At 50.8% G+C, this 15,191-nt stretch overlaps 1 protein-coding gene across 1 annotated transcript in view; it reads right to left on the reverse strand.

Annotated features, from left to right (window-relative positions):
* Positions 1-15,191, reverse strand: part of Lpcat1 (lysophosphatidylcholine acyltransferase 1) — a 52,522-nt gene that overhangs the window by 23,228 nt on the left and 14,103 nt on the right. The window contains exons 2-3 of the mRNA XM_052742917.1: positions 8,808-8,950; positions 2,914-3,128 (exon numbers count right to left, since the gene is read on the reverse strand). Of these exons, the coding sequence (XP_052598877.1) occupies positions 2,914-3,128; positions 8,808-8,950 (358 nt within the window). The remainder of the gene's footprint in view (positions 1-2,913; positions 3,129-8,807; positions 8,951-15,191) is intronic.

A 15,191-nucleotide genomic window follows, 5' to 3' on the forward strand; every position in this document is an offset into this window, starting at 1 on the left:
GGACTATGTATAAATGACCAGGAAATGCACAAGCTACAGGAAAAACCCCTGTACACAGTGATAATACCTCTATAAAACCCAACAGCTTCCTGGTGCCTTGCCAGGGGCCACATGCAGTGACATTCAGGGCTTGTGACACCTTTCAGGGTTATCAAGGTGGGCTGCACATCTGCCAATTACGACCTCACTTAGCTTCCAAAAAATTCAAAGTTGGATTCAACCTAACTTTCCAGGCATGTGGAGTATCATCCTTTATTTGATATCAGGCTGATAAATCTACAGCCCATGACCCAAATAATTCAGCTTCCCTCCAGGAGCCTCGTCAAGAAGGGGAGTGACCATGCTTGCTCAGAGTTCTTTCATAACCAAGGTGCTCACACTGGCCAGCTCATTTCCGTCCACAGGATCTGTTGTACCATTCACAGGTGCAGGGCTACACACAGTCCCGCTTTCTGCCTTCCCACTTGGCACCTCTGCAAGGCCCTGGCTGTCTCAGTCAGGGGACTGAGACAGGTATTTGACAGAGATGAGACTCTCTCATCCAGCACACTGTACCAACAGTAAACCACTAGCCGAGCCCCAATCTAGTCTCTTCACCTCCATATGAGCCAACTCTGTACCAGCACCCTGTGGATGGAGGGAATTCATGCAGGGTCCACAAGCCTTGGAATACTTTGCTTAGGATACGACTGACCACAGTGTCGCCTGAACGCACGGTGAAAACTCACATTTCCCTTGGAAGGGAATGACCACACCTCTCAGGTCGGGGAAGCATGTGGGCTGTGGAGGCCATGTTTGCAGTGGGCTTAGTCTGAAAAGTCACAGGTGTGTACTGAGGGAAGGGGTTGATCTAGGCTGGGGACCTTGCTGCCATCTGCCACCACACCTAGGTTCTAGCCTCCTTGACCACCTGCTTCCCCATGGCCAAGAGCCAGTTCCTTAATGTTTCCATATGCAATGCAATGGGGGAATGCCTGCTCACCAGCAAAGGGAGAAGAGGACGAAGTGAGGACAGAAAGGCCCTGTGCAGACATACCCCAACGCTCTAGTGCCCTTAGGCAGCTGTGACCAACATTCCTCATATCCTGGCTAAGTGTCAGAAGGCTGTTTCTATGCTTTAGCCTGGGAGAGACATCTGGTCAGGGCCAGATCAGAAGGGTCAGTGCTGGACAATCCAGAGTGATGGCCATGTCCTTTCTTCTGCCCATCTCCCGGGCAAATAGACTCCAAGATGTTGGAGGTCTTTCACAGAGCAGAAGTCTTATACGTACAGAGAGATTGGGATGTCAGCTCTCCTGGCTAGTCTTATGACAACCTGACACAAGCCATTTGTGGAGAGGGAACCTCAATGAGAAAATGCCACCACCAGACTGGCCTCTGGGCAAACCTATGGTGTATTTTTTAATTAATGACTGGCATGGGAGGGCCCAATACATTTTGAGTGGGGCCACCCTCAGGCAGGTGATTCTGTGGTGTACCAAAAAAAAAAAAAAAAAAAAAATCAGGCTAAGCAAGGCATGAAGATCTAGCCAGTAAGCAGCACTCCTTCACAGTCTCTGTTTCAGTTCTCTACCTTGACTTGAGTTCCTGTCCTGGCTTCCTTCAGCGATAGGTTGTGATGTTTAACTGTAAGCTGAAATAAAGTCTTTCCTCTCCAAGCTGCTTTTGGTCATAGTGTTTCATCACAGCCAGGATAACCTTAACTAAGACCCCAGGAGGCACCTGTTTTCAGATCACACTGCCAGGGCCCACAGTCTGGAAGATACAAAACTATGCTCTGTAGTATAGGTGAGCCTGCTGAGTGGCCATATTCATGAGACCCACAGAGCCACAGAGCTAATCTAGAACACTGGCTCACAGGCAGAGTGCCCAGACACCAGAACAAGGCTTCAGAACATAGAGTCTTTCTGCCAATCTGTGTCTCTTCTTCCTTGGGGGTATTCATTCGCGATGATGCGGGTTCAGAGCTGTGGCTCTTCTACCACAGGTGTCAGGCTGAAATCAAGGACACCACAGCCACCACAATCACCGCAGTACCCAATAACCACCCCTCCCCACCCCAGCCCCACATCATATACTGAGATGCCTGGGAACCATGAAGAAAGCCAGCCAGGGTGTGAAAAGCAACTGGATGTCAATGCTGTGTTCTCTCCATGTCCCAACCCTAGAGAGACCCCGTGAACATGGCCTTTCAGACAAAAAGTCTATGTAGGTGAAATTGTGGATCTTAAAATGAGGCTATCATGGATTATCCACTGGCATCGCTCTTAGCTAAGACATACACAGATTAGGGGCAGAGGAAAGCTGGCCATGTGACCAGGCAGGCAGGACAATCTCCTGTGGAGGCTCTGAAGGGATCCCCCTCACACACACACTATGGCCTTGGACTTGTTCCTAGAATGAGACAGAAAGACCTTGTGCTGCATCAAGGCACCCAGGATTTGTGATCTGATCAGTAGTTCTGAGACACTGTTGTTCCTGGTCTGTGGGAGTCACTGGTCCTCAGGAGCAGGCTGCCCAGAAGCTCAAGAGACCCTGAACTGCTCTGTGATACAAGAAATGCATGCTTACAAGACATACCTCGGACACGCATCTCTGCACTTGACGGTATTGGAGGACATGTAGGTGCTGATAAATAAAATCCACAAAAGCTCATGCTATAGGGGACACAAGGACGAAAACAGAGCACAGCCAGGGCCTGTTGTATGACGGCAGATAGCCTGAAGGGGCCTGTCGGTGGGTGGGGAGGTGCCTTACCTACTCCCAGGGTCTCACTCGCTCATTGCGTGTGTGTGTGTGTGTGTGTGTGTGTGTGTGCGCGCGCGCGCGTCTTCACCCATCCCTGAAGTCTTACCTGCTCTCAGGGGGTTCACCCACTCCCGCAGGCTCACCCACTCCCAAGTGTTCACTCACTTCCCCAGATCGGGATGTCTCTGCTCTCCGCCTTCATCACAATGGAGGACATGGTCATGGTGACAGGGATGGCGTCGAAGTAGGAAGAATGTGGTGCCAGTGTGAGGATAGCAGCCTCCGCGGGCAGGGCCTGCCGCCCCTTCACAGCCACACGGTGGAAGCCGCCAGCAAACCACATGGCGCGCATGATAGCCTTGAGCAGGAAGTCCACGACCCTGTAAGGGACAGGCAACATCAGGTTCCTGCCACGACACAGGCATGGAAGGGGGCACGGGAAAAGTGATAATGGGGCCTCGGCAGTAGGGCAGGGCGCTGAAGGCTGCTTCAGCAATTTTCCTGAGAGGAGAACTGGAGTGCTTGATTCTGGGGCACCCATAGCCAATGTCTCCCACCTCCTCTGACAGACAACTGAAGGGCTTTTCCCACCACACAGCATCCTGCAAGTGAACACAGCTACCCGGCATTGACAGCAGATCACACAGCCAAGGTCAAACACCCAGACTTTAGATATCAGCAGTTCATGTTAGCACTCAGCCACGCATGAGTAGACAAGCCATCAAAGCATGCAGAACACCCATCAGAAGCTGCACGCTAATCAGTTGAGAGCAAGGGCCTTGCCCTGGTGAGCCTTCTAGACCTCCTTCCCATAGGTCCCCCTGCCTTAGAGGCCAACCACATGAATCAGTAAGGTTCTGGAAGGACCTAGATGGACATGAATGTAGATGAAAGAAAACTGGCCTAAGCCATCCATCTTGGTTTCCTATGATGTCCTTTTTAAACACATGAGAACTCAGGCGCTCAACCCTGGTATCTTCCTTTCTACGCACGCTCAACAAACCTGTCACCACTCAGACACCTTTTGGGACACCCCGGCAGTGACATGTAGTATGGGAAGGCCTGGGTGGAGCTTGGTCCCTGGAGGAGGCTTGCTGCAGAATGCATCAGATCTCACTGGCTGTGGGCTAACCAGGTGACCAAAAACCACAGGAAAAAAAAAAAAAGAGCCCAAAGCCCTGTTCCTTGATTTTCCCAAAGCACTAACTCCCCTGGAGGTTCTGTGAGAGGAGCCCCGGCAGATCTAAGTAGTGGCCAATCACTGTTGGGTACAGAGCCCCTGGAGGAGTCACCTTGGAAAGACCTTTGCTTACTTGGAGGATCAGCAGCTGCTGTAGTTACCATGAGACACTGGGGAGCAGACTCAAGGTTCTATTTCTAGGGATGGTGTGACACGTGGGTGTGCACTTCTCCACGTCAGCCGGACACTTCTAGATGGACTCACAATAAAAATGTACAGCAATAAAATGCACAGCAACTGATAAGGAGGAGGCTGCCGAGGATGGGGAAGGGCAGCTGTGGGAAGGCTCCCCTGGAACAGGAGCCGGTCCTGGGAAGGCAAGGGGACGAGGGGAGCTGGAAAGTCAGCACCATCAACCCCGACCTGCTGACAGCAGTGCCCTTCTGCCCCCATGGGGAAAATGAGACAGTGGGGGGGGGGGGTTTGAGCATGGGGAGGGGCTGGGAAAAGAGCTGAGCCCAATAGATGGCTCTTCGCCACAAGCTTACGCTCAGGGCTGGGTGCCCCAGGCTGATGGTGTGAATGGAGACAGACCTTGTGGGCCCAGTGAAGGTGAAGACCCTCATCCTGTTGGTACTGTCACAGAGGCAAGGAGGATAATGAGCTCTGGGCAAGGTTGGAGGTCAAGTAAAGGCCCAGAAAGAAAGCTACAGGAACATGAAGAAGGGGGATGGAACATGAGCTAAAGCTGTTCAGTGCTGATGAAGACCTGGGGCTCTGGGCACAGGATGAAGAGAAGATTCTGAAGAGAAACAATGTGCCTCCACACACAGGCTCATGAGCCCCAAGACAGTAGACCCGCACCCTCCAGGGGAACATGCACGCTATGCTTCAGCCAACCAGAAAGCCAGGCAAGGGAGAACAAGCTGTCTGTCAGTGGTTAATCAAGTCTGAGCTCCTCTTGCAAATCCTCTTTCTGGGAAGAGAACCTGATACTCTAGAAAGTCTTCAAACAAAAACAAAAAAGACCGGACAGGGGATGATCTGGATGCACCAGAAGGCAATCACTACCCCACAGTGTGGCCTGACCATGGGGCTTGGAGAACTGAGGCTGAGTTGGGGGTTTTGACATTCTTTCTGCCACAGGAAAAAGAGATTTTGAAACTGCAAGAGAAAAACAAAACAAAACAAAACCAAAGGCTACCGTCCACATGCAAAGCAAAGCACGTGTGTGATTTAAAAAACTGTAAATCATAGGATGTGGCTGTGCTTCTGCCGACAGAGGAAATCGTATTTATACCCAGGATGTGGTGACTCTTCTCTGAGGGTGGGGGTAAGATACTCAGTCCTTCACTCTCACGGTTAACCTATCAACCCAGGAACTGAGTCCAGAGGTGCTCTCAGGAACAAGCCCTTCCTGAGCTGCCTGTTGGCTGAGGACCAGCAGCTGGAGGACCTGATTGCTCCCTGCCTGGCCCACCCCGGACCTGCTATGGTGGATAAAAGAACCAGTGTAGGGGGCAGTACTACCAAGAGGCAGCAGTATGATTTTTATGACACTGTACTTTGAGAGTCACTTACAATAAGCGTCTCTTGTAAAACTGTGTCATTCACCGAAAGCCTGAGATTTTTAAGAATGTCTGAATGCAACCAACTTCACCCAGAAAAAAAAAAAAGTCGTCTTTAACATCAATCTGTTCACAACAGCTTTGCTGTGCAGACATAACGTGGTCTGAGTCTGAATGAATCTGCTGCTATAACTCAGAACTTCGATGACTCTGCAGCTAGCTATTTTAAACCCCACTTTTTCCTAATTCTGTGCCACTCGGAGTCAGGAGCACCCATGAGAACCCAGGACCACAAATCTAGAGTTCCCATAGATATGGAATGAAGGTGTCTAGGGCTTCATGAGGCATAACACGGTACATACAGGTCCAGTTTACACGTGTATACTGTACACATGACACTCTCAACATATATGCACACGTTCATCTACATAGACTCCAACCTATACATAGAATCATACAGTCTCATCTGTGTACACATACATGTGCACATGCACACTCCTACACATATACTCACCAACATGCACATACATGCACACTCCAACACACACAACAACCCTACACATATGCACATTTCAACATGTGCACACTTGCATGCTCTTATCTATACATACATGTATAGTACAACAGGCACATTCATATATGTTCACACTCCAACACACATATCTACACACACATACTCCAACACCTACATGCATACCCTCATCTTCATACACACACGTGTACTCCAACATGTGCACACACATGTACTTTCACCTGTGTACACTCATACACACACATACACACACACACACACACACACACACACACACCAACAAATGCACAGCAAACATAATGCAGTACCTACACACATATCCATAGTCTAATCTAAATGCACACTCCAACAGGCACACACACATGCATATTCTCACATGTGTACGTTCATGTATGTACATCCTTCATACACACACACTCACATACATACAGGCACATGCACCATTATACACATATATACCCAGGCATAAACACATTCTTCTGTCTCACACAGAATGACATGTACCCTGAGCTGACAAAGACGTACAAAGCTTGAGGGAAACTGTGGCCGTAAGAAATCTCAGCCTCTCACTCACTGCACGTGAAACAGACTTGCATCACATTGGTGCAGTAAAGGAAGCTGCTATGAACAGACCCTGTGACTGGGACACACAGGGACAGAGCCATTGGACAGTGTGCTGGGGCCCTTTGCAGCTTGCTAAAGCCCATGAGTGCCTGCAGGAGAGTCCCCAGGAAGCACGGAGGCAAGGAACACAGCCCAAGTCACCCACTTTGAAGACGGTTCTGCTGCTCAGACTCTGAGCTGGGATAGGGAAGAAAGAAAGGGGTGATCAGGCCCGTGTGATGCCAGGCAGGCATGTAGATCCCCTCGTCACCAAGAGCTGACGCCTGTCACCCAAGTACCTTTAAATCCACCCGAGTCTGCTTCCCAGCAGAAAGATCAAAGTCAGGATCTGGTTTGCCCTAAATTTGATGTGCTTGGTTTTATTTCATACTAGATACATACATTATGGTTTTTTACCCTTTTAACGGATGTCACAGTAAAGCATGCTGTTCAAAGAGGATTAGGAAATCTCAGACAAATGAAGAGCTGAGAGTAAGCAACAACTTCACGAATGACCAGCCTCACTCAACACCCACACGGGGTGGTGATACCATCACCTGATGATGACCAGCCTCACTCAACACCCACACCGAGTGCTCACCATCACCTGATGATGACCAGCCTCACTCAATGCCCACACCGGGTGCTCACCATCACCTGATGATGACCAGCCTCACTCAATGCCCACACCGGGTGCTCACCATTACCTGATGATGACCAGCCTCACTCAATGCCCACACCGGGTGCTCACCATCACCTGATGATGACCAGCCTCACTCAATGCCCACACCGGGTGCTCACCATCATCTGGTAGTGATCTGACACACAGAGAATTGAAGTCTAGAAAATGAGATCCCCTCTTGCCTCTCTCCTGAACAAACATCCTGGTCATCAGGCCCTCACAAGAAAAGAAAGGCTGGGAGGTTTGGGTGAACACTCAGCTCGCAAAGCAGTGACCTTTAGGCTTTGGGGCCATACAGCCCCCACACCCACACAACTCAGCTCCCTGTGAAAGTAGCCCTGGGGGTGGCCATGTTCCAGGAAAAGCTTATTTGCACAGCAGCCGATCTGGTGGTCTGTAGGCCTTTCTGCCAGCATCTCCAACAATGATTTGTTTGCCTTTCTGAGCTGGTGAAGGGGCCTCTAGATACAACAGCAGAGCATTCTTAGAGCGCTGGCTAAGGCACCTGTGACAGGTGGAAAGATACACACACACACACACACACACACATCCCTTGACAAGAAGATGTGGTTTAACCGTGAGTGCCCAGTTTGACTCTGTTCCCAACACTTCCATCTTCAGACAGCTGAGGTTCGTTCATATCTAACACTTAAAGGAAAGGGCCAGTTTGTATCTAAGAGAGACCCAGCCTGTAGTGACAGTGTCCAACATTCAGGGGCCTGGACTGGCCCAAGGTCCCCACTAGGGCAGGACTGTCTGGCTCTAGCCTACTGTTAGCCAGAGCTTTGGCTTTGTCAAGTTTGGTAAGAAAGTGGGAATTGGTTTCAAATCACTAGACTTAAGAAAGGGTGCAGGCTTGTCTACCTCCAGTGACCCCAGGTGGGCAGGATGTGTCAACTGCGACCTGACCTGTCACTCAAAAGGTGTTCGCCCCTCCCCCCCAGCACCTGCACTGTGAGGGTTGAGCAGGGACCCTGTCACTATGGTGCTGGGCCAACTCAGCCCAAGAGCTGGTCACTCAGAGTATGTTCCCCAATTCCCACCAGCAGACCCAGAGCTGGGTGAGGGTGGCCTGGGAGCTCTGGTTTTAATCTTCAGGCCATCGAGAGACAGAAGAGGTTCTGGAACACAGGAGGCCATGGTGGTGGAGTAATCTCTGTGCTCTGAGACATGGGTACAGCAGCCTCATGACCCATAGAGCCGTGAGGATGAAGTCTAAAGATCAGAGAGAGACAGGCAGGGACAAGTGACAAGCAGGAAGGTAGCACTGGTCCCTGGGGAACAGGTCCCTATAAAGCAGGCTTAGAAAGGAGAGACAGATCCACATGGACTGAGCAGCATACTGTGACAATGAACATCTCTCTCTCTCTCTCTCTCTCTCTCTCTCTCTCTCTCTCTCTCTCTCTCTCTCTCTCTCTCTCTCTCACACACACACACACACACACACACACACACACACACACACACACACCGTCAGCCAGAAGAGCTACTTACCTCCTCCATAAGGCCAGGGGCTGCTCTGGCTCCTTGTCAGGCGGTCCCAGGGAGGCCACAAGTGCAAAGGGCCAAGCCAGCAGCATCATGAAAGCAGCGAACAGGAGCCGGATGGGGAACAGCGTCAACGTCATGAAAGCCACCTGGGAAGACAGGTGTTGTTTTTTTTTTTTTTTTTTTAAGCACTCCTGTTTGAGAACATGTTGGAGTCTGCCTGCACCCTGGGGTCCTGCAGAACCAGGTCACAGCTAGCCAATGCGCTGCCATCACTGCGGCACCCATCCTCCCGCTCCTGACTGAAGACACTCAGGATGTCTTGGGAGCGGCATGGCAGAGCTTGATTGGCACGTTCAGCTCTATTCTGACCTGATACCCCAAAGCTGGAGCCAAGCTTCCATGTCTTGCTCAACACATCATCATTCCTTCCTACCTCTCCCTAAAATCATTAAGCTGGGGCTGGGAAGATATGTCAGTCTGTAAAGTGCTTTTTGTAAGGAGCTGAGGACCTGAGTTCAACCCCAGAACACAAGTTAAAAAAAAGCTAGGTGTGGTAGTACAAAAGTGAAATCCTAACACTGGGGATTGCTGGGACCCTGGGGCTCACTGGCCAGCCAGCCTTGCCTACTTGGTGAGTTTCAGACCAGTTAAGAAACCCTGTCTCAAAACAAGGCAGATGGTGTCTGAGGAACCACATCTGAGGCTGACCTCTGGGTCCGACACGCACATGTGCAGACACACAAAGTGTTGACATGCACTGAGATAGTAGATGTAGTCCCAAACATTGGTGAGGCTGTGAGGGAGCTGAGTGGAGTTGCAAGACCAATCTTGGACCGGAGAACAGAGGAATCAGGGCAGCTCTCCAGCCAAGGCAAGGTTGGGCAGAAGGCCAGAGCCCAAGGGAGGCACGGCTCACTAATCAGTGCTCACCTCAGGGCAGCAGGAGGCTACAGGACCAGGTGGCTGCCTGTGGCTCTGAGTTTGGAAGACATGTGGCGGCAGTTCGGCTCTGTAGGGCAGAGCCAAATGCTGCACTCATGGAAGGCATTTTCACAGCCTTAGAAATCAGGGTGGACTTGACACTGAGAATGAATTCACACACCTTTTAAAGGCCCAGCAGTCAGTTGAGGCCTGAGGGCAGGACAGATCCAGATACCAACATCTATCTACTCCAACACTTAGTTCATTCACTGGGACAATGATTACATATGACATCTCATAATGATGACCTTCCCCGTCCCACGGCAGCCTGCAGTGGGCTGTCAGTAGATGTCTTTGGAGGAAACATCAACCACTTCCCTGCCTCTACTGGGACGTAACACTTACTCTTGTGCAACACGCTAAAGTGCTGTGGCCAGGGTTCCTCCGATGTCAGATTCTTACTTGCAACACTAGGAAATAATGTACTGGGGCTTGTGTTTGTTAGGGGTGCTGGGAGGCTACCTACCTGTCAGTCAGGGCTAGTGTTAGGGGTGCTGGGCTTGCTGGAAACTGACCTGGATCAACTCTTCACTGACTTTCAGGGGAGACACCTATAACTACACTGACCTGTGCTGTTTTAACAGCCACTTCTCACTGCCACTTCTCTGGCTACCTGGCTGCAGCTTCCAAGTCTCTAGGATCCCAGCTTTGCAAACTCCGTTTTTCTCCCTGGGTTACTCTGGTTTACTCTCCACGAGGAGTTTTCCTAGAAGCCCTTAGCAGGCTTCCCAACAATGCCAAACTTGAGAGTTGAGAAGGGAGCCTCTGCAGCCTTGTTCAGCAAGCGCGGGGTGGGTGTGAGCTAGGGAGGAAGTCCTTTGCATCGGTGTGCTGCATGGGAGAGGGGAGCAGACAGCCCTCTGCAGCACTGCAGTGCAGTGTGTGGGGATGCATGAAGTTGGGGAGGCAGCTTGCTGTTGTACAGCATATTGGGGAGAGTGGAGAGGCCTCAAGGGTCAGGGCCAGCTTCCTCTGTACTCTGCCTCCAGCCTCACTCAGTGCTGGCTTTCCAGCTTTTCCAGTCTGTATCCCAGGGAGCAGGGAACCCTCTCCCAGGTGAGCAAGGCAGGGCTGATGGGGCCTGCCACAGTCCTCCTAGAACCTTCTAGAACCTACTGCTGTCCCTTCTGCCCACATCTCCTGACATCTCCACAGGCTATTGTCTTCACACAGACTCAGCCTAGCCACCGGTCCCTACTTCAGGATGCCCACCCTGGTGCAAACTGGTCTGAACAGACTAGGGGACCACAGACATAGGAGAGGCCAATGTTTCTGAGCCACTACAAAGGGAGCAGGTAGCCAGGAGGCTATGACACCAGAGTAGCTGAATCTGGTGGTGACGGTGGTGTGGGGTGTGGGGAGGAGAAGCAAAGCTCTAGCAGCCCCGAGAATCATTCTTAGAAAACCAGGCCAGACTGAAGAGCAACTGAGCGTCTGACGACTTTCCAGACACCCTGTGTGGGTGGCCGCTGCCAGGGCAGGGCCTGACTCTCTACCAAAGCCTCGAGGCACCTTTTCTTTCTGTAGCTTATGAAATCAAGAGCTCTGTCCACATCAGGAGTACAGGGTGCTAGAGAGACGCTGGGAGGGAGACAGGAGTCCACTCTCCACACCCAGAAGGCCCAGTGCCACGCTGATGCCAACTTATAACGTGTACGGGCAGGTCTCCAGAGCCCATTTTACCAAAACTACACACAATATGGCTGTTCACCAGAGAAACTGAGGTAGCATGTGGCAGATTGGATACCCTGTCCAGGAACTGGCCAGGGAAGAGCTGGATGAGTATGAATGAGGGGAGAGACATGGAGTAAAGGATTCAGCTATGCTCCCAGATGACAACAGGGTTGGACTAAAGGTTGCAACTCCGTGAAAATTCCGTGGACACAGAGCTGTAGGGCCCCTGATGCTGGGACCCAGAGCCCCACTTCCTAAGTCCAGCTGTGGAGAGTGGAGACCCGACTTCACTACAAGGAGTCACATCACTCTCAAAGGTGCCAGGCCAAACAGACTATGTGGTTATCTTGCCTGTGAGCCAGAAGTGAGTAACTGTACCACAGTTCAATAAGGAATTACAGTGGCCTGGGGCTGTGTTAACCTCAGTTACCCTTTGAAGGTTGATACAGTCTAGATGAAATTGGTACATACACACAGTCCATCACAGCATCACAGGAGACAGTCTGAATTACATTTTGAGGGCCTCAACAGCAGCCACTCCATATCAGTCCCATCAACCCTAGTCTCTGTGTAAGGGTGAGTCTGATAAGGACAGGAAGTGCGGACTGAACCCCAGTATCTACTGCAGCAAAACAAGGGAGCAGTGAAAAGTGGCAGAACTCAGGAGCCCACAGGTCAGGATACAGCTTAGAGGCATCAATGAAGACCAAGGACTGGGGCATGGTATACTCAAGGACATCTGTCCATAGCACAAAGACACACACCAAAGAATACACATTCACATACCCACTGGAAAAAAGGGATACAAACACACATGCACATATACCCCAGTATATATATGGACATATTCATATACACACTGAACACATACATATAGATATACATGTACAAACATATTCCAATTCATATACACACTGAACACATACACATTAGGTATATATGTATATACATATACCAGTGCACACAATGTGAACACATTCATACACACTGAATAAATATATATACACATAGATATTCATGTACACAATGATACACATATATATCAATATAGACAATGTGGACAAACATTCAAACACTGAACACATATACACACACACACAATGTAGACACATTCACACATACTGAACAAATATATATACACATAGATATTCATGTACACAATGATACATATATAAACCAATATAGACAACGTGGACATTCAAACATTGAACACATATACACAGCACACATGTACCCACACACAATGTGGACACGTTCATAGACACACTGAACACACACATTTTCACATACATTGACACATAGACATATATTTACATACAATGACCACACACTCACACACACACTGAACACACACTCATGCATAGCCACACATGCACACACTGATACACACACATGTGTCAATACACATAACATGGATATATATTCTCCTCACACACTGAACATATGGATACACAGACACACTTCACTCTCTCCATGACCCCTGGTAGATACCTCCAAACCAGCTCTTATATTTGAAGCTGGTCACAGCTGGGACACTGAGACCTTGGACACCCCTCCTATGAGGACTGTTCTCCGGGAAGTCTCCTGTAGACAGGGGCCTGGACAAAGGAAGATAAGCAGGCTTTGGGGCCCAAGTAGGAGGCAGTGTGGCCACCCCAGAGACTCTCTGGGATCAGTGCTCTGGGGAGATAAGTAAAGAGTTCAGGAACTCCCTGCCCCGCCCAAGAGCAAGGATGCTGTGGGGAAGGTGTGCTCTATAAGCCTACAGGGACTCGGGGTGGAGATGGGTGCCCCTGCCCTGGTCACGAAACTGTTCCCTGGGGTTTGAGCCGTCCTATAGCTCTGGCAAGATGGAGGAGAAAGTGGGTCAAAGTGAACCCAGAAGGACACATCTCTCCTCAAGAGGAGCCGGCCCTGCAGCACCTGAATATGAGACAGCGTCAGGCCGGCCACGATGCTTTGTCCTGGTGGCCAGGGGCAGCTAACTAGGGATTCTTTTCTTTTCTTTTTTTTGTGGCTTTTGGAGACAGGGTTTCTCTGTGTAACAGTCCCGGCTGTCCTGAACTCACTGTGTAGAGCAGGCTGGCCTCAAACTCACAGAGATCCACCTGCCTCTGCCCTCCTGAATGCTGGGATTAAAGGCGTGCTCCACCACCACTGTCCGGCAGGGATTCTTTATTCTGTATGTAAATGGGGCTCTCCTGATGCGCCGGCCTGTAACACTGAGTGTGTCTAAGAGTGAAGTGCTACAGCATGAAGTACCATCACACGCAGCCAGCACAGACCCTGTCGCCCTGAGTCAGCCTGGCAGGGACAGTTGACATAGACAACTCTCCTCAAAGTACACACCAACACCAGTGTGTTCACTGTAGGGGAACTAACATGACTCCTGAGGACACCTGCAAACACACGACATCCTCCACATGGATGACGGTGGCATCGGTGCCGCACACACATCCTCAGCTGCTCTCTTCTCAAAGAGTGTCTAACAGTCAGTGAGAAGAAGCAGAAAGCTACCTGGTGGTGTACAGCACACCCCGAGCCAATCCATCTGTGCAGGGCACCAAGTTAAGAACGGCAAAGTGAGTGTTGGATGCTGGGATGTCAGATCTGAGGGGCTCTGTGGCCACTGGGTTGCTGGAGGTTCTGGGAATGATACAGATAGGGGCACCATGAACGGATAGGTCCGAGTGAAGTGGCCAAGTGGTGAACACACCCAGAAAGTACCCTGCCTGGACTCTGCGATCAGGACCCTGCCTGGACCCCACGGTCAGGACCCTGCCTGAACCCCGCAATCAAGACCCTGCCTGGACCCCGAGATCAGGACCCTGCCTGGACCCCGCGACCAGGTGCCAACAAGCTCTAGTCACAATCTGCGGGCCTTCGGGTGGCTCTCACTTGCCTTCCTGCGGAGGACCTCTGGAACCCTGACTTCCTCTAGATGTTTTACAAAGCTGGCCTCCAAGAAGGTGTCTGAGGAATGGCTGGCTGTGGGTGTGGCTTGGGCTCCCGAAGGGATAGGGACAGCTGGGACCTCTTCCAGACTTGTGTTAGGGTCAATGCTTCTACCTCATTTTAGAAGCACTTCACAAAGACCCCCAGGGACATCCAGCCTCACCTGTGGTCAGTCTGCCCAAAAGCTACGGCAGATGGACTCAGATGTGTCCAAGATTGTGACACTTTATACCTGAGTGCTCACCCTGCCCACATCCTCCCCAGGGAGCTGACAGGTCGAGCCCTGTCAGATGTCAGAACAGGAGAGAGAATCTTGGGGCAAAGCAGAGGGCAATGGGGTGTGTGGAGTGGAATGGAGGGGGCAATTACCAAGGCTCAGCCTGGAGAGTGACAGAGTAAGACCAGGTTCCAAGGAGGATGCTAGACAAGAGTGAGACCAGGAGGACTGGGCCCTGAGGACCAACAGGGCACAGACCAGCGGCCAGATAACCTTGAAAAGCCAACAGAATGTCTCAGTGGTAAAGATGCCCAAGCTTTACAACCCGAATTTGATCCCTAGGGCCTACACTGTGAAAGGAGAGAACTGACTCCTTCAAGTTGCCCTCCCCGTACATGCTATAACACACACACACACACACACACACACACACACACACACACACACACACACACACACGTACTAAAAATCTGGCCCTCGTTCTGGCTCCTTAGAAAATCAACCAAGGGTCATAGTCAGACACTCCCATGAGCAGTCCTTCCTGAGAGGCTGCTAGGGAC

The sequence above is a fragment of the Peromyscus californicus genome, unplaced genomic scaffold (genome assembly GCF_007827085.1).
Source record: "Peromyscus californicus insignis strain IS unplaced genomic scaffold, ASM782708v3 Scaffold_18__1_contigs__length_77618521, whole genome shotgun sequence".
Classification (NCBI taxonomy): domain Eukaryota; kingdom Metazoa; phylum Chordata; class Mammalia; order Rodentia; family Cricetidae; genus Peromyscus; species Peromyscus californicus.